Source organism: Dryobates pubescens, chromosome Z, assembly GCF_014839835.1.
Source record: "Dryobates pubescens isolate bDryPub1 chromosome Z, bDryPub1.pri, whole genome shotgun sequence".
Classification (NCBI taxonomy): Eukaryota; Metazoa; Chordata; class Aves; order Piciformes; family Picidae; genus Dryobates; species Dryobates pubescens.
In genome coordinates, this window is record NC_071657.1 from 3061978 (window position 1) to 3086409 (window position 24432).

At 50.1% G+C, this 24432-nt stretch overlaps 2 protein-coding genes across 6 annotated transcripts in view; both read left to right on the forward strand.

Annotated features, from left to right (window-relative positions):
* Positions 1 to 8866, forward strand: part of TDRD7 (tudor domain containing 7) — a 53767-nt gene extending 44901 nt beyond the window's left edge. For 2 of the 4 annotated variants that reach the window (XM_054178884.1, XM_054178886.1), the window contains 6 exons: positions 472 to 555; positions 722 to 856; positions 1653 to 1763; positions 5090 to 5580; positions 5911 to 6071; positions 8506 to 8866. In XM_054178884.1, coding sequence (XP_054034859.1) covers positions 472 to 555; positions 722 to 856; positions 1653 to 1763; positions 5090 to 5580; positions 5911 to 6071; positions 8506 to 8726 — 1203 coding nt within the window. In that variant the 3' untranslated portion in view covers positions 8727 to 8866. Of the gene's footprint in view, positions 1 to 471; positions 556 to 721; positions 857 to 1652; positions 1764 to 5089; positions 5581 to 5910; positions 6072 to 7356; positions 7847 to 8505 lie in introns of those variants that run through there. The other 2 variants (XM_054178887.1, XM_054178885.1) reach the window with 2 other exon arrangements.
* Positions 8867 to 14798: 5932 nt separating this feature from the next.
* The window catches only part of TMOD1 (tropomodulin 1), a 43334-nt gene continuing 33700 nt past the window's right edge, over positions 14799 to 24432 (forward strand). Inside the window, exon 1 of one of the 2 annotated variants that reach the window (XM_054178588.1) lies at positions 14799 to 15086. The gene's annotated coding sequence lies outside the window, so the exon portion shown is untranslated. The remainder of the gene's footprint in view (positions 15087 to 24432) is intronic. The other variant, XM_054178589.1, reaches the window with a different exon arrangement.

The following is a 24432-nucleotide window of genomic DNA, read 5'->3' on the forward strand; positions in this document are numbered from 1 at the left end:
GAGGTCCCTTCCAACCTAAGCCATTCTGTGATTCTGTGACACATTCAATTGAGTCAGTAGTAAATTTGGGTTGTTAAATACCTCTACAGATTATGTGTTCCAGTGTATAAGGTAGGAGCTTATTTGGTTGTAACAGCTCTAATCTGCTTTTGCCTTTCAGAACATGAAAGTAATGGGTCAGTGCTTTCAGATTCTGTGATGCCAAATGTGCCTTGTTCTTCTTCCTCCAGCATTTCTTGTTCTTTGCTTCCCTGTAAGTTAACACAGCTTGGAATTAAAGTTTTACCAGTTGGGAAAGCTTAAACCATCATGGTAAGAAATGCTTCTCAGGCTGGAAAGATATTTTAATGTATTTTTTTACCTCTCAGAACTCTTTGTTTCATGTGTAGCTTTTGAAATGGGTGAGTGCCAGATAGCAATAGCTCTGTGCTTTTAACTTTTCCTTTTATTTTCCCCTTCTTCTGTTTGCAGCAGGCATCTGAGTTTAATGTATCACTGCCTTTCTGTGGCAAAATCTGCTTGTTTCCTTCCAAAGGGAAGCTGGCACGTGTGGAGGTAAGAAGCATGCAAAGAGCAGCCATAGAGCAGTTTCCCCATAAAGAAATGGCTCTTTTTGTTCATCTAAATTCAAACCCATGGTTTCTGTTGAACCTGTTACAGTGTGTTGCCTCATTGTTAGGTTTTTAAACCTCAAAATGGTGCCCTTTCTTTCTTCTTTCAGATAAGGATTATTCACACTAGAAGGGCACTTGATGTGCAGTTCATGGATACTGGAACAGTTGCAACTGTGAAGGTGTCAGAACTTAGAGAAATCCCACCACAGTTCCTCAGAGAAGTGATTGCAATACCTCCTCAGGTATAAAGATTTGTTAAAGCTAATCTCTTCTAGCAAGGTTAGCTTTTAACCCATCAAGACACTGAGTTGCTGGTGAGTGACCAGAGAAGGACAGCAGAGCTGGTGAAGGGTCTGGAAGACAGGCCTTATAAAGAGCAGCTGAGATAACTGGGATTGGTCAGTCTGGAGAGGAGGAGGCTGAGGGAAGACCTCATTGCTCTCTACAGCTCCCTGAAAGGGGGTTGCAGTGAGGTGGGTGTTGGTCTTTTCTTCCAAGTAAGAGGATGAGAGGAAGTGACCTCAAGTTGCACCAGGGGAGGTTTATGTTGGATATTAGGAAAAATTTCTTTGCTGCAAGAGTAGTCAGGGATTAGAACAGGCTGCCCAGGGAGGTGGTGGAGTCACCAAGCCTGGAGATGTTAAGAAACCTGTGGACATGACCCTTGGGGACATGGTTTAATGTCCATGGTGGTGTTAAGTCAATGCTTGGACTCAATGGTACTAGAGGTCTTTTTCAACCAAAAGAATTCTGTGATCTCTTGGCAGTGTTTGTAGTGTTGCTGCTTGAAATTCTGTTCAGTAGCATTCAGCATTGGAGTGTATCTGAGGGTAGATCTTTGCTGAAGTAAATAATCATGTGGTCCTGTGTATTGACCTGATGCTGCTGTGTACTCTGTGTTAACAGCTGGGTTTGTCTTTTTGTGTGTGTCAGCCATGGCTGAATCTGTCAGCATCAGTGGAGTTCATGTGAGTAGGAGCCTGTGCACTGGTTTCCATGTCACTAAATTACACCTCATGTATTTAATTCTGTCCTTAGGCTGTAAAATGCTGCCTGGCAGATTTACCACCTAACACTGGCATGTGGACTCCAGATGCTGTGCTGTGCCTGAGAGACACTGTAATGAATTGTCCTGACTTTAGCATGAAGGTAAAGAGTCAAAATGGAACTTGAAATCCAGAAGGGTGTGGGAAGAGCATTGAAAGAATAACCCTAGGGAATGTAACCACTCATCAGATTTGCACAAATCATGCACAAGAAGGATATCAACCTGTTGGAGCTGGGGCCAGAGGAGGCTACAGCAGTGATACGAGGGCTGGAACCCCTCTGCTGTGAGGCCAGGCTAAGAGAGTTAAGGTTGTTCAGCCTGGAAAAGGCTCCAGGGAGACCTTCTGGTGGCCTTTCATTTCTTCAAGGCAGCTGACAAGGAAGACTTGTTCTCAGTGCCTGTTGTGACAGGACAAGGAGTGATGCTTTTAAACCAAAAGAGGGAGATTCAGACTAGAGGAAATGTTTGACACTGAGAGTGGTGAAACACTGGTGCCAATTGCCCAGAGAGGTGGAAGATGCCCCCTGGAAACATTCCAGGTCAGATTTGGTGGGGCTCATGAGCAACCTGGTCAAGTAGATGTCCCTGCTCACAGTGAGGGGCTGTGAGTCTAGATGACCTTTCAAGGTTCCTTCCAACTTAAAGCATTCTATAGTCCTGTGAAATTTGTTTTTGCTTGTGGTCGTTTGAGGCTGTGCCTTTAAGAACAAACACTGCTGGAACACACTGGCTAATGTTTTTGGTACTAGAACCAAAACATTCTGATATTCTAAACGAATTTCATTGGTTGATAAACAAAAATTCAGCTTTAGATTGTGAAGCGGTTGAAAATTTTTTTTTTTCCTCAGTGCAGTTCGGTTTGGGAGTTGGGGGAGTTTGGTTTTTCAGCCTGTTCTCCCTGCCTGCTTCTTCTGCGAACTGCTGGACTTGGCCTTCAGATAAGCAAACACTAATCCTGCATGGGCTTTTGAAGCTTGCTAACAACTCTTTTCTTTAGTAACTTGCCTTTCTCTCTCTCTAACCCCTTTTTGGGGAAAAAGGGAGGTAAGGGGGGGGAGAGAGGGGGTTCCAAAGAGGGGATCCCTCCCTGAGGGAGGGATTTTTGTTGTGTTATTTGTCTTTGCTGTGTATTTCTGTGTATATATTGTAAATACCTGTATATATTGTGTTATATATATAACCTGCTTTCCATATATGCTTGTAAATATATAGCTTTTGCTCTTCGACTGAGTTAGCTGTGGTTTCTTACTCTGTGGAGGAGGGAGAGCTAAGCCCTCTCTCAACCTACCACATTGCTACAGAACTTTAGAAGTCTGTAGCCAGCCCTTGGGCATAAATTCGACACAGAGTCCTTTCCTTAGGACGCTTGGCATAAAACTTAACTTGCTTAAGCCTGTTAAAAGCTGCTCTTTCCCCCTGAAGAGTTCAGCAACATTCACATTAGCCTTTCACATTGTGCTGATGGTCAGGAGTACAGTTGTTAGTGATTCACCACATGAAAAATTGAGTTAAGATTAAGTTCTTTTTATGCCTCTTGTGGACATAGCCTTTTCCTCTTCTCTTCTTGGAAAGCAGCTTGAAGTATTTTTGCCTTTTTTTTTTTTAACCCCCCCCTTCTAGTCCAGAAATATCCTCTTGTACACTTAGAATTACTGTTACCTTTGAGATTAAACTATTCCTGTTTGAAAGGTATCCAGTTTAATGGAACTGCAAACACCCCTCTAAGGTGAAATCTCTTACGGGCTACAGGCTGAAAGCTAATGTCCCCTTCAAAATCTGATTCCAGGTGCTGCCACAGCACTCTGAAGAAGTGTTGTGTAGCTTCCCTCTGCCTTTCTGCTTTGCTTTATGACATTGGAGGCCAGAAGCACAGCTCCTCTGGTCTGTGACTTAATGGCTTGTTGCATTTAGCTTTTTCTGAGCATCCTCTTCCAGGATACTCTGTTTGGTGCTGTGTTTTTTGCTCGATTAAACAGCAGACGACAGATGTGTGCTGTAATTGCAGGAAGTTTTTGTCCCTGGCTAGGAAAATCAGTGGAAGAATGTGTGAAGAACTGCCAGGATCTTTACCAATTCAAAATTTCAGTGCTTTACTATCAGTGTAGCACATCTGCTGGTAAATGAATTGTTGTTGCTACTTGAAAATTATGCATGATACATGCTTGGAAGCTTCCCACCCCCACCACCCCCCTTTATGTTTTCCCCCTCTTTATTGTTTTTTCCACATCTTTATTGTCCCCCCACCCCATTGCCCTTTATTCTCTCCCCCCACCCCATTATTCTGTTTTCCTCCCTGCCTTCATTCTGGCTGCCCCCTCCCTTTATTCTGGTTCTCCTCCCCTCCCTGCTTTATTCTGCCTTCTCCCCTTTATTCTGGTGTGTGTGTCCCCCTTTATTTTGGTTCCCCCCTGCCTTCTCCCCTTTATTCTGGTGTGTGTGTCCCCATATTCTGGTTCCCCCATGCCTTCTCCCCTTTATTCTGGTGTGTGTCCCCCTTTATTCTGGTTCCCCCCTGCCTTTTCCCCTTTATTCTGGTCTGTGTCCCCATATTCTGGTTCCCCCCTGCCTTCTCCCCTTTATTCTGTGTGTGTCCCCATATTCTGGTTCCCCCCTGCCTTCTCCCCTTTATTCTGGTCTGTGTGTCCCCATATTCTGGTTCCCCCCTGCCTTCTCCCCTTTATTCTGGTGTGTGTGTGTCCCCATATTCTGGTTCCCCCCTGCCTTCTCCCCTTTATTCTGGTCTGTGTCCCACCACACCCCCACACCACTCTTCTGTTTTTTTCCCACTTTCATTCTGGTTTCCTACCCCCATTCTGGTTCCTCCCCCACCCAGTTCTGGTTCCCTCCCCTAATTCTGGTTCCCCCCACCCCCAGTTCTGGATTTCCACCCTGCAATTTTGGGTTTTTTTTCCTCCCTTCATTCTGTTTTTTACCCTCCTGTATTCTGAGGGAGCTGGGGTTGCTTAGCCTGGAGAAGAGGAGGCTCAGAGGAGACCTTCTTGCTCTCTACAACTACCTGAAGGGAGGTTGTAGCCAGGTGGGGGTTGGTCTCTTCTCCCAGGCAACCAGCACCAGAACAAGAGGACATAGTCTCAAGCTGTGCCAGGGGAGGTTTGGGCTGCATGTTAGGAAGAATTTCTTCATAGAAAGAGAGATTGGCCATTGGAATGTGCTGCCCAGGGAGGTGGTGGAGTCACCATCCCTGGAGGTGTTTAAAAGCAAGTCTGGATGAGGCACTTAGTGCCGTGGTGTCATTCATTAGACAGTGTTGGGGGACAGGTTGGACTCGATGATCTCTGAGGTCTTTTCCAGCCTGGTTAATTCTGTGATTCTGTGAACTGTTACAGGCTTTAGACTTGTGTGCAACATCAGCTGTGCCTTTTAAGAGTTGTTAAGTGGGGGGTCAGAGTGTGTTTTGTTTCCCCAGCTGGTCAAACAGGACGGGTCAAAGGGGATGGCTCACATCTACCTGTTCCCTCCGGGGAATCTCTCAGACGCGGATCACAGCATCAACCAGCAGATCAAAAATGCAGACTTGTGGAAGCATCAGAAGGATGTTTTCTTGAGTGTCACCCCCAGTGGAACCAGCTCCACCAAAGTGACGAGTGACACTGTCTCAGCTCTACAGTTTGCCAGTGGAAAATCAGAAAAGAGCCTCTCTGATGCAGCTAGAGAGCCCAGCAGTGTGGCGCCCACCCTCGATATGCCTCCACCTCTGCCCTTGTCAAAGACTGGTGAGCTCATGGATGTCTATGTCTCGGTAGCCTGCCATCCAGGTCACTTCATTGTCCAGCCTTGGAAGGAGCTACATAATCTGGAAGCCCTAATGGAAGAAATGATCCTCTACTACAGCAGGGCAGAGGAGAAACCTGTGAACATTGAGAAAAACAAGCTGTACGCAGCTAAAATTGGAAATCAGTAAGTAGATAAATTAAAAACAGAGTCTTTGGGAGGCAAGCTTAGCTCTGCTAAGCTAGGCAAGCCTTGCTCTGCTTTGTCTGCATTGTTAACGAGGTGGCAGCTGTCCAACAGCATCTGAGAGATTAAAGGAGTAAATGAGGTTGCAGTCTGAAAGATGTTTCCAGACTGCACTTGGAAGAGTTGACTTCCGGTCACGCAGTCCCAGGTCTTGGAAGCCTGTGGGTTAAGATCTGTTGCTTGCATGTGACTTTTGTTGTGCCTTGGGAGGCAAGTGTGTGAATACAAATTCAGATTGGTTTTGGTTTTGTTTGTCTTCCCCCTTTGTAGGTGGTACAGGGTCATCATAAAAGGAATTCTTAGGAATGGGTTTTTGTCAGTGTATGAGGTGGACTATGGCAAACATGAGTTTGTCTGCGTAGAGAAAGTCCAGCCACTCATGGACACATTCAGGAAACTTCCTTTCCAAGCTATAACAGCTCAGCTTGCAGGTAGGTAGTAAGCATTTACCTTTTCTTTTAATTATTATTATTATCATTATTGTTGGGCTTTTTAATGCTGTTATGTTAATGTCAGCAGGGGGGTACCAAACATACAGAAAGTGGACAGAGCCAAAGGTTAAGTGGGTGTCATCATCTTCTGCTGAAGAAACCATGCACCTGCTTGCAAAAGCATGCTTCATTCATGCATGCTGATGTCACAGAATGATAAAATGGCTTAAGTAGAGACCTCAGACATCATCTACTCCAAGCCCCCTGCCATGGGGAAGGAGGTCATCAAAGCTCTTGTTTTTCTCCTTGGCATAGCTGGTGCTGCTGGCTCATCTTTCGCTCTTTATTTGAGTGCAGCACTTTTGGTTGCCACCTGTAACACTGAAGGTTGATCACATTTTCCCAGCAGCTGCTTTTCACTGCCATTAATATTTATCATTTGGATCTGTGTCATGTTGAGTACTGTAAAGGACAGAGTGAAATCAAATCTGAAGGATTGTGGGATCCTTAAGTAAAACCCATTGCAAAGTGTGAGAGTTTCGGTGTGTCTGTTGATAAGAGCTTACCTCACCTGTTGGTTGAGAACTTATGTTCTGGTTATCCTAAGCTACATAAAGTGAAGAAAAAAAAACACCTAGATGCTGAGTTTCTGGAGAAGTTTTTTCTTGCATTTCTTGCCTCCATTTGCAATTTACTCTTTTCCAGTGTGTGCTTGGAATCCAGGGCTGCTTGAAGTAATATTGATGTTCTCAGACAAAGTCCACAAAGGGGGTGGGGGCTTTCCACAGACTTAAGATAAAATCAGTTTCTCTGTGACTGTGGGGCACAGGCAGTGTGCATACATCTGACAGAATGAAAAAAAGACATAAGCAAACTTTGACCTCTCCTTGCTGTCTCTGCTTTCTTCTTCCAAATGGTTTCTTTTCCTTTCTGCCTTGCTTTCAGATGTATGCGTCTCATCCTGTTCAGTTGCTGCTTTCTGCCACTGTTTGGTCAGCACTAGCCTAGTCTTCAGTTACAGAATGTGCTTGTCTACAGTGACAGGCCACAGAGTTGGTGCTCTGATATCCCAGGTTGCCCTCTGTGGATCTTCTTCCCCTCATCGCCTCAGTGTGACCTTAGGGGTTGCTTAAACTTAGTGATGATGGATGCGTTACCGAGAGGCTTTGAGGTCCTAGGATGGCAGTGCTGAAATGAAGCTGATCCCTAGCTGAGTCTGTCTGCTGGGGTAGCACAGGATCCAACTGAGCAAGCCTACAAATCATCCCATTTTCCTGCTTCACAGAATCCCAAGTAGATAGTTAAGCTGGCCTCTGAGCTGCTTCCTATTGTCAAAGCAGGCCAGCTGAGCCCGGACGACCGGTAACTATTGTCTTGCTATTCTTCCACTTTTTTCTCTCTTGTTGTTTTATTCTTGTTTGGTTTTCCATGCCTGCTGTCTCTCAGTCTCTGATCCATTCCCTTGTAAAATCCCATTTGCTTCTCTACCAGCTTTCCCTAGCATTAATTAACCTACCTTAACTGCTGATGAGCTGTTGACTTCTCGTTCCTCTTGTAACCTGCCAGGAGCTGTGTTCCTATGTTGTCCTTCCCTATCAACAGCAAGCTGCTGCTAATAGTAAAAGCAAAGTGCTGTCTCCTTGCTGCTTTGCTTCTTTTCTCCACAAGTTGTTGTTTGGGTATTCATGCATGATGTTTGAGCTCTCTGTGTCTAGATGTGGTGGTCTGGGGAGACTGAATTCCAAGTCTGCAGGAGCCACTTCTCTCTTTGTAGATTGCAGCTGCATTCAGAAACCTGTTTGGGTGCTATAGCATCACATCCCCTGGGCAGGCTTGCCTTTGTGGGATGCTGCTCTCCAAAAATAGAGCAGCAGGTGTGAGGCATTTAAGCATTTCTTCTTGTTTCTGCTCCCTGCAGATCTGGTTTGGGGCTTGGAGGTTTGGCAGATGTTTTAGTAGCAGATGCTACTTTGAGATGAAGGAAAGTTTATCTAAAGCAAGGCCAAGAGGACAAATAATTTCAGCAGCCTCAGGCAGAAAACAAAGAAACAGCTTGCTCTGAAAGGATCTTCAGTTTCCTTGTTGTTGTATTTCCTGATATGCCTTGATCATGCATGGCAGCTGATGCACTTTGAGTTGCTCAGTGAGTCAGTGCCTTTGCCTTTCACTTCTGCAAGCTTCCCCATATCTTTAGACTTCAAGAAGAACCAAATATCCTAGTGTCTGTAATAATTAGGCTTGTCTGTGTGGGAGATGAGGGAGCTTGTGTTTCATTTCTAGAGTTAAGCTGCATTCAGTAGCATTTGGACATCTATTTCCTCAAGTCATTATTTACCCACCCCACCCCTCTTGCCCTGCTTTCTGTACAAACTCGATCACTCAGGTTGGTCTAGCCTGGAAATGACTTTCTGTTTTGCTCTCCATTTTGTCCTAGGAGTGAAAAGCCAGCAGTGGTCAGAAGAGGCATCCATAGTGTTTCGGAATCTTGTAGAGAAGAAGCCCTTGGTGGCACAGATAGAGGCAGTCAATGAGAGCACTAACTCCTGGGATCGAAAAATAGTCACTTTCCTTGTGGACACCTCTCTGCCAGAAACAGATATCTGGATCCATGATTTTGTGTCTCAGAGTCTTGTGGAGTTTTCAAAGGATGATTAATCACCCACTTCTGACACGTAGCAGCTCAGATCCCTTAGCACTATCCAATGAGTAACCAGCTTGGGAGATAAATATAACCACTACTACATGGCCTTGGAGACAAAAGGTGATATTATTACTGAGGGGATAAAAGTCTCTATTCTGTGTTTAACAAGTTTTGAGTTCTGTTGACTTCAGTTGACTTTCTAAGATTTGCACTTTGTTCAGCTATTGTACTGCTAGAATGTTTGGTTGGAAAGATTAAACAAACAAACAAACAAAGTTATTTATCAGTAAAACAGTGTTGGGTTTTTCTCCTGTGATCTTTCCCTCCCTTCTGCTGGTGGGGTGGGGTGGGATGTTTTTTTAGTCTCATAGCTGTTGCTGTGTACTTCCCCCTTGATTGTTTAGCTTTATAATTACTTGGGAAGCATGGAAGAAGCCCTCAGTATTCCTGAATTTAGTGTTAGGCAGGCATTATTGGTGGGTTTTCCCTCCCTCCCTTCCTCAGTGTTTTAAGAGTGGAATAATTGAAAGGACCTGGCTTGAGAGAAGATTTGCATTTGTAGGATTCCACTTTTCACAGGAGGGTCTCCACTTGGTGTGCTTACCAATCTGCCTGCTGTTCTTCAGCAGTGATACCACTTGTCCAAAGTCTCCACACCCCCCCTCTTCACCCCACCTCCTCCACCTGTTGCTAAATTTGAGGCATTCCTTTCCCTCTCCTTTGATAGCTCCTTTTCCTGCCTGATTCTGAGACACATCCAAGGACTGCTGCTCCCTGGAGACAGGAGCAAGCACTGTGTTGTGACCACTGGGGATTGGTGCTTGAAGTCCTCTGAACACAGTATTTTTGGCCTACTTTATTTTGGGCCTTAGAAATATTTAGAGGAGATGCAGACATGATTATATTTCAGTCTGCTGCCTTAATTTGAGCTTGCTTGCCATAGGTTGTTAACACTGAAGCTTTACACTTGCCAGCAGCAAGAATGTGGTTTTTTTTGCTGTAAATAGCTATCTAATCTTTCCAGTTACATACAAGCTCATCTAAGAAATTCTGCCAGCCTGTTGTCTGCATGGATGGAGGAAGCTGGGCAGAAAAGGGACCATGACTTGAGAGGTGCAGTGCATGTGTGACATGAGGGTGGGAGAAAGGACCTGCATGGACCAACTGCTTAAGCATGTGAGAATTACATTGTGGCACCTTCTTAGTCTAATCCTGGTTTAGCTCTGGAGAAGGTCTGAGCTAGGTAGCAGGATTCCTCTTGGAAGCCTGGTGAGTGTCTCTCTCTGCCTACACTGTACACAGGGTACAGGAGAGCCTCTGTGGACTGAGCAGGAAGCCCATGAACTGCTGCTCTGATCCAAACTGATAGTTAACATGGGCTTGGTCAGACACAAGAGGGTGGTTGTTGTTGAGGGTGCTGGAGCAGTGGAACAGGCTGCCCAGAGAGGTGGTGGAGCCTCCCCTGGAGACTTTCAAGACCCTTCTGAATGTGTTCCTGTGTGACCTGTGCTGGATTCTGTGGTCCTGCTCTGGCAGAGGGGTTGGACTTGATGATCTCCAGAGGTCCCTTCCAACCCCTAACATCCTGTGATCCTGTGATTTAAGCATGGTGAAGTGAGGCTCTTAAGTGTTTTACTTGAGAGAGAAGTTACCTGGTCCCATCCTAGCCTGTATGAGCACTAATGTGGCCAGCAGGACCAGGGAAGTGACCCTCCTCCTGTACTTGGCAGTGGTGAGGCCACATCAGTTTTAGGCCACTCACTACAAGGACACTGAGGCACTGGAGTTGAACCAGAGAAGGGCCACGAAGCTGGTGAAGGGTCTGGTGAGGAGCAGCTGAGGGAAGTGAGGTTGTGTAACCTGGAGAAAAGCAGTCTGAGGAGAGACCTTCTGGCTCTATACAACTGCCTGAAAACAGGCTGGACCCAGCTAGGGCTTGATCTCTTCTCTCTAGTAACAAGTGATATGGGACAAGAGGAAATGGCCTCCAGTTGTCCCAGGGGAGGTTTAGGTTGAACAGTAGAAGAAACTGAAAAGGTTCTCAAACCTTGAAACAGGGTCCCCAGGAGGTAGCTGAATCCCTGTCCTTGAGCTGTTTAAAAGACACAGAGATGTGGTACTGAGGGACATGGTTTAGCACCAGACTTGGCAGGGTTAGGTTGATGGTTGGGCTTGATGATCCCAAAAGGTCTTTTCCAACCCAAATGATTCTGTGAGTCTATGATTCACACCTCCTACCCAGTGCCACCCCAGCCCTAAGTAGCTCCATTGCTAGTAGCCCATGATGCTGCAGGTTCTCTGCAGTAATTCAGCTCCTTACCTGCTGCCTTCTTACACTGCCTGTGATGTCAGCTGCAGAGCTGCATTTTCACATCTCCTTTTAATGTCACTTCTTTTGCCAGCCTGTAAGGTTCTCTGGTGTGTTTACTGACTGACCCCACGAAGCTATTTGAGTACATTTTGTGCTCTGGCTTAGGGGAAGCAAAAAAAAACCACCAACATGCAGAATACTGAACACATATTGAACACTTTGACTCTGTCCAAGCTCTTGATCCATGAAGTAGTTCCTGCAAGTAGTTTGCTGTCCCTAGGAGGCTTGAGAGCTGCCTGCTCAGTGTAGTTTGTTCAGTTCACACAGAATGCTGGCTGGTTTTTAGCTTCAGTCTGTGTCTGGGGTTTGTGTGAGTGGTTTCTCTGCTTCCATGAATGCAGGACCCCTCACCAGGGGTCAAGCTGGTAGGTGGGATTGCTGTTTCAGGTCATCTTTCTGTTCCTATGGCCTCCACAGAAGCACTGCACACAGGTCTGGGCACTGTCCTGCAGGCAAGGTGTGGATTAATTACAGAGAAGCCAGGCAAAGCAAAAACAAGTCTAGGAAACCTACCTTAAGCAGAAGGATTCCAAGTTAGTCTGGAGAGGAGGGGGCTAAGAAGAGGAGCACTCAAAAGTTTTCACCAGGGTTTACATGTAGGAAAAAATTGGCCACAGGAGGGCCTTGAATTGCAGCAGGGTTAAGTTCAGGTTAGGTGTTAGGTGATCTTTCCAAAGAGAAAGGGGGAAGCTTGGAAATGCAGTGGAGTTCTGATTTCATGATAAATGCCAAAAACAGGGAGGATGCAGGATGTGCAGAGCTTATCCTGCCTTGGGGTGTGGAGCTGGGGGAGTGGGACCCCACCCAAGCTAACTTTCCAGCCAGAAAATTAAAAGGGAAGTGCAGCACTGTCAGACATGCTGTGTGGATCACTGTGAATTTTGCAAGCTGGAAAATTGATACTCATTACCCAGAGAAAACAGAATGAATTCATTAAAAACACCAGAGCAGATCTCCTGCTTTTCCAAGGCTGTGAACCACAAGCACTCTCAAACCACCACTTTCCTGTTTATTCCACCTCAGAATCACAGAATCACCAAGGTTGGAAGAGACCTCAAAGGTCACCAAGTCCAACCTGTCACCCAAGACGTCATGACTAGACCATGGCACCAAGTGCCACTCCAATCCCCTCTTGAACACCTCCAGGGATGGGGACTCCACCACCTCCCTGGGCAGCATATTCCAATGGCTAACAACTCTCTCTGGGAAGAACTTTCTCCTCACTTCCAGCCTAAATTTCCCCTGGTGCAGCTTGAGACTGTGTCCTCTTGTTCTGGTGCTGGTTGCTAGAGAGAAGAGACCAACCCCTTCCTGGCCACAACCACCTTTCAGGTAGTTGTAGAGGGCAATGAGGTCACCCCTGAGCCTCCTCTTCTCCAGGCTAAGCAACCCCAGCTCCCTCAGCCTCTCCTCACAGGGCTGTGCTCAAGGCCTCTCCCCAGCCTTGTTGCCCTTCTCTGGACACATTCAAGTGTCTCAATGTCCTTAAACTGAGGGGCCCAGAACTGGACACAGGACTCAAGCTGTGGCCTAACCAGTGCAGAGTACAGGGCACAATGACTTCCCTGCTCCTGCTGGCCACACTGTTCCTGATGCAGGCCAGGATGCCCTTGGCCCTCTTGGCCACCTGGGCACACTGCTGGCTCGTGTTGTATTGTGTCAAGCTTACAAAGTTCACCTCTTTTCCTCTCCCAGGTGTGTTCACCCCAAGTCACTTTGAGGAAGTAAGGACATGAGAACCCTCTTTTCCATCCCCTAAATATTTCCTGTCTCCAAGGTTTCTACCCCTGGACAACTCTTTGGGCATTTGGGGAGACTTTTGTTGCAAACCCTCTTTGTGTTTCACCACACTGATCCTTCTGTTTTCACAGTTGCTGTGCATGGGGCAAACCTTGGAAGGCTTAGATTCTCATGTGCTGGTTGTGTTAGACAAGAAAGGTGGAGAAGAATTATGCCATGAAAAAGCCCTCACTTCAAACCTTCACAGTGCCTGAAAGCTTCCTTTTGTGTTCCTGTGTTCATTGCTGATGTTTTCAGACTGGAAGTGTTGGAACAGGGAGATCACAGGATGTTAGGAGTTGGAAGGGAGATCCAGTCCAACCCCCACTGCCAGAGCAGGACCATAGAACCCAGCACAGGTCACACAGGAACACATCCAGATGGGGCTTGAAAGTCTCCAGAGAAGGAGACTCCACAACCCCTCTGGGCAGCCTGCTCCAGTGCTCTGTGACCCTCACAGTGCAGAAGTTCCTCCTCCTGTTGAGGTGGAACCTCCTGTGCTGGAGTTTATATCCATTGCCCCCTGTCCTATCCCAGGGTGCAACTGAGCAGAGCCTGTCCCTGTCCCCTCCCTCCTGAGCCCCAGCCCTCAGGTATTTATAAACATTTGTTAAATCCCCTCTCAGTCTTCTCCTCTCCAGACTAAGCAGCCACAGCTCTTTAGCTCTCTAGAAGGTCCAGAGGGACCATGACAGGCTGCAGATCTGGGCCCAAGTCAACTCTTGTGGTATTCAACAAGACCAAGGGCAAGGTCCTGCATCTGGGTCAAGGGCAATCCCAAGCACTGATATAGACTGGGCAGGGACTGGCTTGAGAGCAGCCCTGAAGAAAAGGCCTTGGGGGTGCTGGGGGAGGAGAAGCTCACCAGGAGCCAGCAGTGAGCACTTGCAGCCCAGAGAGCCAAGCAGAGCCTGGGCTGCAGCAGGAGGAGCACAGGCAGCAGGTCGAGGGAGGTGATTCTCCCCCTCTGCTCCACCCTGCTGAGACCCCACCTGGAGCACTGCGTCCAGTTCTGGAGCCTCTGTTCCAGGAAGGATCTGGAGGTGCTGGAAGGTGTCCAGAGAAGGGCCATGAGGATGAGCAGAGGACTGGAGCTGCTCTGCTATGGAGACAGACTGAGGGAGTTGGGGCTGTTCAGTCTGGAGAAGAGAAGGCTCTGAGGAGACCTAATTGTGGGCTTCCAGTATCTGAAGGGGGCTACAAGAAAGCTGGGGAGGGACTTATGAGGGTGTCAGGGAGTGATAGGACTGGGGGGAAAGGAGCAAAACCAGAAATGGGTAGATTCAGATTGGATGTTAGGAAGAAGTTGTTCCCCATGAGGGTGGTGAGAGCCTGGCACAGGTTGCCCAGGGAGGTGGTGGAAGCCTCATCCCTGGAGGTTTTTGCAGCCAGGCTGGAGGTGGCTGTGAGCAACCTGCTGCAGTGTGAGGTGTCCCTGCCCATGGCAGGGGGGTTGGATCTGGCTGATCCTCGAGGTCCCTTCCACCCTTATCAATCCTATGACTCTAAGGTGGCTGCCACCTCCTAGATGTGGGGGGCGATGTGACAGTAAAATAGGACAGAGTTTGGTAGCTGCACTGGCACCGATGTCACTTGTGGGGGGAAGCAGCTTTCATGAAGCAACCACACTTGTCAGCTGCAGCTTCCAGCAGTGCTGGCAGTGGGGCTGTCCACACCCAGGAGGCCAAGGTGGCCGTGACTGGGTCTGGCTGAGCCTTGAAAGTTGCCCTGTGCCCCCCAATCCCAGAGCTGCTCCACTCCTCCCAGGGGAAGGGCTTCATTCGGCTGCAGCCCGGGGGTGGGCTCTGCCCCCAGGACCCGAGGCGTGCACATCTCGCTGGCGAGCTGTCTCGGCGCTCGGAAGAAGTTGCCGCGGGACAAAAGGCAGAGCCCAGATTCAGCGCGAACTGTTGAAAGCAGGAAAAAGCCCCTTTCGGAAGGAAACTCACCCTGCCACCCTCCGCATCCCCCTCGCCGTGACGGGTACCAGCTTGGGGAACTCCGGGCAGGGACAGCCCAAACCCGGGACCCGGGCGCAGCTGTTCCAAGCCGGGAGGAGCCACGGGGCCGTCCCCGCGCTGAGTGACGGCCAGGCTGGGAGCGGGACCGGGGCTGGGGCTGGCACCGGACCCTCCGCCCCCCGCAGCGGCGGAGCCGGCGCGGGCAGGACGCGCCGCCCGGGCTTGGCACGGCTCGGCTCGGCACGGCTTGGCTCACGGGTGCGGTAAGCGGGCGGTGGGGTGGCGGTCACGACACGGCACGGCACGGCACTGCACGGCACAGTCCTTATGTGGCCAAAATATTTGGCTGGCACCGGGTGGCACCGGCTCGACATAAATAGCGGCCGCCCCCGTGCTGCCTGCGCCCGGCAGAGAGCTGGGGGGACGGGCTGGGCGCTGGGGTACCCTGCCTGCATCCCTGCTTCCATCCCTCCACCCCTGCATGCCTGCATGCATCCCCGCGCCCGTACTTCCCGGAGGGTGGGAGCTCGGTGGCAGTCGCTGTCCCCGGGGCTCAGGGGCTGTGGCCCCCGCCGCAGGCAACCGGGAGCCCACAGGGAGAGCCGGGAGGTGCTGGAAGAGGTGGGTGGGAAGGGGCCCTGCGGGTAGGGAAGGGAGCTGGTAGTTCTTTTTTTTGCTGCTGTTGCGTTGGTGATCCTGGTAGCTCTGCTAGGAGATGTTCTGCGGGGGGTGGATCACGAGAAAGCTCCGCTGCTTGCGATGGGAAAAGTACAAATTAACCGGGGAAGGAGCGGGGGGGGGCGAGATCCCTTTGAGTTCTTGCGGTGTGTTCTCCATGGCTATACTTTGTCTGGCTTGAATTAGTCACTGCCTGGCTCGAGAGGCACCTCCTATCTCAAAGATAACTTTCCCTCAAGCTAGATGCAGCTCCTGCCTCCACTTCATGTGCCGCCCTGATGTGCTCCTCTGTCTGCTGCCGCTTTTGAAACGGTCCTAGCTGGTTTGTTGGGCAGACCTTGCTGCCCCACTGCCCCCCTACCTATTCTGGAGCAGCTGTCCTACCCTCAGGCAGAGGTTCCTCTCTCTAGTTGCTTTACATCTTTCCTTGGCTGTTGGGCCCCGGGCCAGAAAAGGTGCTGGGCCACGCAGCTGAGGTTATTTTTGAGTGCCTATAAAATCCCTTCCTCCTGCGTGACCTGCCGGCTCAGGCAGCAGCAGCAGCAGCAGCACAGGAGGAATTCCTCACTCCTCACCAGAGAGGCAGCGCTGGTGCCAGGAGGTGGCACCTTCAGCTGGCAGAGCAGGTGGTGGGCAAGCCTTTGAGCATGCCAGCCTTACTTTGGGTGGGCCCTTCATCTTTTCCCCCTGGAAGGAGGAGCTGGGCTACAGCGCTGACCCCACTGGCCTTGTGCTGGCACCCCTGTGCCAGATGCCTTTTGCTGTGGTGTGAAAGAGCCTGCACAGTTGCCTGCTGACAGCCTCTGTACCTGTTGCCATCAGCTCCATGCATTTGGGTACTCCAGCAAGCACTCTCTGTGCTGAGCTCACAGCTGCTCTCTTCCAGGCTTCTGCTTCACTTTGGTCAGGGCTCTGTTTTTCCTTTTTTCTCCTTGCCCCCTCCTTCATCACTGCTTTGTTCTACAGCCTGACTCACTCTTTCTCCACACTTTTTTCTCAGCTGTGATGTTCTGCTTGCTGCTTTTCTCTAGATACTATGGGGGGAGTTTGCATAATCTGGGGGATATGTTGCTGTCTCCCCTCCTGCTTGGTGTGTTGGGGGGAATCACACAGGCAAGGGGGTAGCTAGGTCTGGCTTGTCACTGACCTCCTTTGCCCATGGTTTTTCTTTCACTCCCCCAAAGGACAGTCTGATGTGTCATTTGCAGAGATGCTGTATGGTCATGGGGATGTGCTGTGTCCAGTTCTGGAGCCCCTATTACAGGAGGGACCTGGGCTGCTGGAGCATGTCCAGAGAAGGGCCATGAGGATGAGCAGAGGGCTCCTCTGCTGTGAGGACAGACTGAGAGAGTTGGGGCTGTTCAGTCTGGAGAAGAGAAAGCTCTGAGGAGACCTTCTTGAGGCCTTCCAGTATCTGAAGGGGGCTACAAGAAAGCTGGGGAGGGACTTCTGAGGGTGTCAGGGAGTGATAGGACTGGGGGGGTATGGAGCAAAACTAGAAATGGGTAGATTCAGATTGGATGTTAGGAAGAAGTTCTTCTCCATGAGGGTGGTGAGAGCCTGGCACAGGTTGCCCAGGGAGGTGGTGGAAGCCTCATCCCTGGAGGCTTTTGCAGCCAGGCTGGAGGTGGCTGTGAGCAACCTGCTGCAGTGTGAGGTGTCCCTGCCCGTGGCAGGGGGGTTGGAACTGGCTGATCCTCGAGGTCCCTTCCAACCCTAACAATTCTATGATTCTATGTGTAACTCCATCCCCCTAGAGCAAGGTGCTACTGAATGTTGTATTTGCTGATGAATTGTTTGGGGTTGGGTGTTTTTTGGGTGTCTGTTTTGCTGTTTTCCAGGCAGGTGGAGCTTTTGTGGAAGCCCAGCTCAGCACAAGGGGAGCAGGCTGGGATCTGCTTTCTGGTTCTTTCCCTCTGTGACAGCCATTAGCAACTCATGAGCTGGGAGAGACTCTTGCCTTCACTTCTCTATTCCAGGCCAGGGCTTGTAGTCAAAATGTGTTTAGTTTGTAAAATTACCAGACTGCTGCATGACAGAAAAGTTGTGTTCCATGGCTTCATGCTGCTCCTCAACAGCCACATGTTGGTGTGTTGCTGTTGGGTTTTTTGTCACAGGACCCAGCACTGGTGGCTTCTCAGTACTCTAGACCATCCCCACCTCACATCAGATCTCTCCTGAGACAGACAGGCTGTGAGTTGTTAGCCCTAGCACCCCCCACAGGACGGAGAGCCCACATCCCTGGTGCCCCATCTTGGAGTCGCATCACCCTCTTGGGAGGGTGTTCTTTGTACCTGTTCACAGTCTCACAGTATAACTAAGGTGGGAAGAGACCCCAAGGATCATCAAGTCCAAGCTGTCTCCACAGACCCCATGACTAGACCATGGCACCAAGTGCCACATCCAATCCCCTCTTGAACACCTCCAGGGACGGTGACTCCACCACCTCCCTGGGCAGCACATTCCAATGGCTAACAACTCTCTCTGGGAAGAACTTTCTCCTCACCTCCAACCTAAACCTCCCCTGGCACAGCTTGAGACTGTGTCCCCTTGTTCTGGTGCTGGTTGCCTGGGAGAAGAGACCAACCCCTTCCTGGCTACAACGACTTTTCAGGTAGTTGTAGAGGGCAATGAGGTCTCCCCTGAGCTTCCTCTTCTCCAGGCTAAGCAACCCCAGCTCCCTCAGCCTCTCCTCACAGGGCTGTGCTCAAGGCCTCTCCCCAGCCTTGTTGCCCTTCTCTGGACACCTTCAAGTGTCTCAATGTCCTTCCTAAACTGAGGGGCCCAGAACTGGACACAGTACTCAAGGTGTGGCCTAACCAGTGCAGAGTCCAGGGGCACAATGACCTCCCTGCTCCTGCTGGCCACACTATTCCTAATACAGGCCAGGATGCCATTGGCCCTCTTGGCCACCTGGGCACACTGCTGGCTCATGTTTAGGCAGCTGTCAATCAGCACCCCCAGGTCCCTCTCTGTTTGGCAGCTCTCAGCCACTCTGACCCCAGCCTGTAGCTCTGCATGGGGTTGCTGTGGCCAAAGTGCAGGCACCTGGCACTTGGACTTGTTAAATGCCATCCCATTGGGCTCTGCCCATCTGTCCAGTCGGTCAAGGTCCCTCTCCAGAGCCTTTCTACCCTCTGACTGACCAACATCTGCTCCTAACTTGGTGTCATCTGCAAACTTGCTGCTGACTGACTCAATCCCCTCATCCAGATCATCAATGAAGATGTTAAAGAGGATGGAGCCTGGTACTGATCCCTGGGGGACGCCACTGGTGAACCAGATCAGTCCCCATCAGAGGTTATTCAGGGTCAGATCACAGTCTGCCCAGCCCAGGATACCCTGGCTGTCAGCAGCCAGCAGCAGGTGCCCCAGGAGAAGATGGAAACAAGGCTTCAGCAGTGCTTCTCCAGAGCTCTGCCCTGCTCCAGCACTGTGCAGTTCATTGTCTCTCCCAGGTGGAGGTGGTATCTTTATTTCTCCAGGCCTTGGAGGATTGTGTGAGGGCCCCACTCGGTGAAAGGTCTGATTCACACTTGGTGCTCAGCCTACACCACATGCTCCTTGCTGCTGGAAAACTCATCTGACTCTGATTTTGATTCATCACCCACATCTCTAGGGCTTATCAGATGCAGATTGGTGGAGCATTTCACTGTCACTTCCTCTGCTTCAGCTGCACTAGCCAGGGGGGTGGGCTCAGGAGCATGCAGGGGTAGGTTTGTCTTGCCCTGGGCAGTCTGGCAGGGCCTCTGTTTTACAGGACATCACCTGCTGGAAGGTCTGAGGCACTGCTCAGTGTGAGCCCTTCTGCTCCTGAGCTCACACAGCAGCCATCAAGTTCAGTTGCTCCCTGCCAGCTAGGGCATGCCAGGGAGGCAGGAGTCCATCTGAGGACTGACAGGCAAGAAACCCAGGGTCCCTTTTCAGAGGAGATGGGGCTAACTGTGAAGTTTCCAAGTGGAAGGGCTTGGGTTACAGAGCAGGAACTGAGAGCACAGCGACACTAATGACTCAAGTGTGCCCACACACTTTTCACAGGGATTAGTAATTAAGCAATTAAGGGCAGGCCAGGTGCATGAGAGGACCTCTCTCCAAATATAGGAGGACACATGACTGTGTTTACAAGTGTGGGCCTGAAAAAAAGCATGCAGAGGGGAGACACAGCTGGGATGGTCTGCCTTTGGGCTTTGAAAGAGTTTCTCCCCGCCATGCTGTGTTGCCTGAACAGCAAACATCCAGGCTGTTTGAGGGGTGGCCCTGGTGAGAAGGTTTGGCTTGGTGAGAGGCAGTGCTGAGCTGTGTGGCTTGCAGGCTGCTGGAGTGTGGAGAGGAGGAGGGCCAGGAGGCACAGGCAGCTCCTGAGTGTCGAGTTAGGAACGGGGTGAGCTGTGCCTCCGGGCATGTAAGGGAGAAACAAACACCTGGGAGAGTGCAACCAGTGTTAAGATTCCCCTTAGCAGTCGTGAGGGGAATGGAGGAAGAGAGAGGTCACTCTGGATGAGCACAGGGAGCTTTCCACAGTGTGAGCATGACCTCAAACAACAAGCTGTTTGCCATGGAGCTCTCAAGGGCAAGGATGGGAATGTCAGCCTGTCTCGGTCCAGAGAGGGAAAGAGGCTCAGTTCTTTTGAATATTCCTGTGTTAGGAAATTAGAGGCACAAATGAGGCCAAAATGTCAACAGCCCTCGAGGCTGTTTATTACACAAAGTGGATGGATCAGAAGGGGAGAGAGAGAAAACAGAGAGGGAGAGAGAGAAGAGGGAGAGAGAAGAGGAAAGGAATTATATTACGACACCCCTCACCCTCCCCAAGGCAGCTTGAGTCTGTGGAGGAAAGGTGCTGCAGCTTTGGCTGTAGAAGAGATGCTGTCCTTGTTGGCTGTGCTGTCCTCTGAGCAGCCTCTTCAGCTCCATGAGTTGCAGCAGGTGGAACTTAGGCCACAGAGAGAGGGTTACTCTTGGTCTGCTTCTTCCAGGCTCCATGGGGATGTCTCTGTCATTCTTCTCTCCTGGTATCCTCTCTGTTTTTCTTCAGAGCAGCACTGCCCTGGGCTTTTCCCTCTCTCCTCTTTTCCCTCTCTCGTCTTTTCCCTCTCTCCTGTTTTCCCTCTCTCCTGTTTTCCCTCTCTCCTGTTTTCCCTCTCTCCTGTTTTCCCTCTCTCCTGTTTTCCTTCTCAGTGGCATTGTCCAGGTCTTTTCCTTCTCTAGTGTTTTCCTTCTCCTGAGCCAGCAGTTGCTCAGATCTTTTATACAGTCTTTAGGTATGCATATTCCAGAGAGTATGGATAGCAGTGGCCCCTGCCCATTTCCAGGGCAGCTGCAGTCTGCTGAGCAACCTTTACCTATGCACCTTCCCCAGGGTCATTCCAGTGACAACTGCCCAATACACATCAGCTGTTGTCTGGGCAAGCAGCAAAGGTGATTTTATCTTTGTTGAGTCACATCAAGAGAGACAAGATTTAGTCTCTCACACAGCTCCAGCATGAGGATCCCCACGGGAATGGAGCAGCATCATCATCTTCATCATCATCAGTAAGTGTCGTCTACAGCGTATTGAGCTTCTGGATGGTGTCAGTAACTCCAGACAGCACCAGGTGTTTGGCATGGCCAGCATGTCATTGAGACAGGCAGGAGTCACAGTGTGCTCTGGCAGACCCAGAATACCTCCTTCCAGAAGTTTCTTTTCAGATGCAGCTCGCAGTGTGTCTCAGGTTAACAGCTGCTGCTTGAGAGGGTTTTATCAAACCAAAGATCTGGATCTTCCCTGGAGGAATCTGAGTTTCCTGAAGGGACAGATGATTCCCAGCTGGATTTCATTAGGCATGACCCTCTTGCAGGGAAGCTGGGAGGGCCTCTTCAGCCTTTCCAATTGATGTTTGGCTTGCCTGGAGTGATAGAGATGGGTACTGAGCTCTGCTTTCTGCTCTGACGTGACAGAGCTTCGCACGGTCTGGAGCACCTCCTGGCTTTGTCCACTCACAGAATCACAGAATCAACCAGGTTGGAAAAGACCTCAGAGATCATCAGGTCCAAACTATTACCTCATACCTAACACCTCCTGAAAACTAAACCATGGCTCCAAGTGCCACACCCAAGCCTTTTTTGAGCACCTCCAGGGATGGTGACTCCACCACCTCCCTGGGCAGCATATTCCAATGGCTAACAACTCTCTCTGGGAAGAACTTTCTCCTCACCTCCAGCCTAAACCTCCCCTGGCACAGCTTGAGACTGTGTCCTCTTGTTCTGGTGCTGCTTGCCTGGGAGAAGAGACCAAGCCCCACCTGGCTACAACCTCCCTTCAGGGAGCTGTAGAGAGCAAGGTGGTCTCCCCTGAGCCTCCTCTTCTCCAGGCTAAGCAACCCCAGCTCCCTCAGCCTCTCCTCACAGGGCTGTGCTCAAGGCCTCTCCCCAGCCTTGTTGCCCTTCTCTGGACACATTCAAGAGTCTCAATGTCCTTCTTAAACTGAGGAGCCCAGAACTGGACACAGGACTCAAGGTGTGGCCTAACCAGTGCTGAGCACAGGGCACAATGACTTCCCTGCTCCTGCTGACCACACTCCTCCTGATGCAGGCCAGGATGCCACTGGCCTTCTTGGCCACCTGGGCACGCTGCTGGCTCATGTTCAGCCTACCATCAACCAGCACCCCCAGGTCCCTTTCTGCAAGGCCACTCTCAGCCACTCTGACCCCAGCCTGTAGCACTGCCTGGGGTTGTTGTGGCCAATGTGCAGATCCCAGCACTTGGACTTGTTGAATGCCATCCTGTTGGACTCCACTCTTCTCATACAGGGCATGAATGTGCTGGCACTGCCCAGCTCTGCTGTGGAAGAGCTGAGGGGTGAAGATACCTGTGATGGGCACTGCTTGCTGAGCAAGGGCTGGGGACATCAACTCCTTTGTGTCTGACAGCTCACACACACTATTGAGGAAAGGGAAGCAGCACAGAATTTTCCCTGATTTCCTCTGCTGGCTTAAGTTTGTGAAGTCTAACACAGTGTCCAAGCATATGTTTTTAACACATGCCCTGTTGCATAGAGGTGTTTCTGACAACTGGAGCCTTTTCTGGAGCTAGGGGTTTTATTTCTTCAGCTTTTTTTAGGTTGTTTGTTTCTTTTGTTTAGTCAATTTGTCCATTAAATTACAATCTGTATTCTCTCCAGACAGCATCCTCACAGAGGGTGGATATATGCACTGTGCATCCCAGGGCCATCTCTACCCTTCTAAGCACTTACTGGTGGCAATTGGTATTTAGAAGCTGCTCTGAGAATTCAAAGTAGACTGAACAAATGAGTAAGGCTATGAGGGACTCACAAAACAACAACAAAAGAAAAACAGACGACAAAGGAAGTTACAAAAGTTAGTGTGAAACAGAGGAGGCTGTGGGGAGACCTCATTGCTCTCTACAACTACCTGAAAGGACATCATAGAGAGGCTGGTGCTGGTCTCTTCTCCCAGGTAATTAGTGATAGAACAGGAGGGAATGGCCTCCAGCTGCCACTAGGTAGGTTTAGAGTGGACATCAGGATCAATTTTTTTCACTGCAAGAGGGGTCAGGGATTGGAATGTGCTGCCCAGGGAGGTGGTGGAATCACCAAGCCTGGATGTGTTTAAAGGTGGCTCAGATGTGGGGCCTGGGGGTATGTGAACCTTGCAGAGCAGGGTCCTGGGTTGGGTTTGCTGATCCTGAGAGTCTTTTCCAACCTGAATGCTTCTGTGATTCTGTGTGCTCTGTTTAATTGTGAATCTTTCAAGATGATTCTTGGCTGTTCTGCAAGCTGCACAAGGGCTCCTCAGCATGAGAAAGCTGCAAAGCAAGGCACTGTGACGGTCTCCTGGAGGCTGAGTGACTTGCTGTCATGCTGCAGAAGCAAGGGCCCTGACCAGGGGGACCTTCAATGATGTCTGAGCTCAGAGTGGTTTAACAGTTTGTTTCAGGGGAAAGCAGCTAAACCCTCTTGTGCTGAGCTGGACTCAGAATTCAGACTTGAATCACAGAATTGTCAGGGTTGGAAGGGACTTCGAGGATCAGCCAGTTCCAGCCCCCCTGCCACGGGCAGGGACACCTCACACTACAGCAGGTTGCTCACAGCCACCTCCAGCCTGGCTGCAAACACCTCCAGGCATGAGGCTTCCACCACCTCCCTGGGCAACCTGTGCCAGGCTCTCACCACCCTCATGGGGAACAACTTCTTCCTAACATCCAATCTGAATCTTCCCATTTCTATTTTTGCTCCATTCCCCCCAGTCCTATCACTCCCTGACACCCTAAGAAGTCCCTCCCCAGCTTCCTTGTAGCCCCCTTCAGATACTGGAAGGCCACAAGAAGGTCTCCTTGGAGCCTTCTCTTCTCCAGACTGAACAACCACAACTCCCTCAGTCTGTCCTAATAGCAGAGCAGCTCCAGCCCTCTGCTCATCCTCGTGGCCCTTCCATGGACATGTTCCAGCACCTCCAGATCCTTGCTGGAACAGAGGCTCCAGAACTGGACACAGAGCTCCAGGTGGGGTCTCACCAGAGTGGAGCAGAGGGGCAGAATCACCTCCCTTGACCTGCTGGCCACACTTCTCTTGATGCAGCCCAGGCTCTGCTTGGCTCTCTGGGCTGCAAGTGCTCACTGCTGGCTCCTGTTGAGTTTCTCATCCCCCAGCACCTCTAAGTCCTTTTCTTCAGGGCTGCTCTCAAGCCAGTCCCTGCCCAGCCTATATTGGTGCTTGCGATTGCCCAGACACGGATGCAGGACCTTGCACTTGGTCTTGTTGAACCTCATGAAGAGAGGACTTTGCCACAGCTGGGTAAATGAAGTGAGTGTGGAAAAGAGGTTCTTGTGAAAGGCAGGGGATCAGTGTGGAGCCCATTCACATGCTGTGTGATCTCCTGGTGTTTAGAGAAGGAAGCTGGGCAGCTGCATAGACCTATGGATTCTTCTGAGAG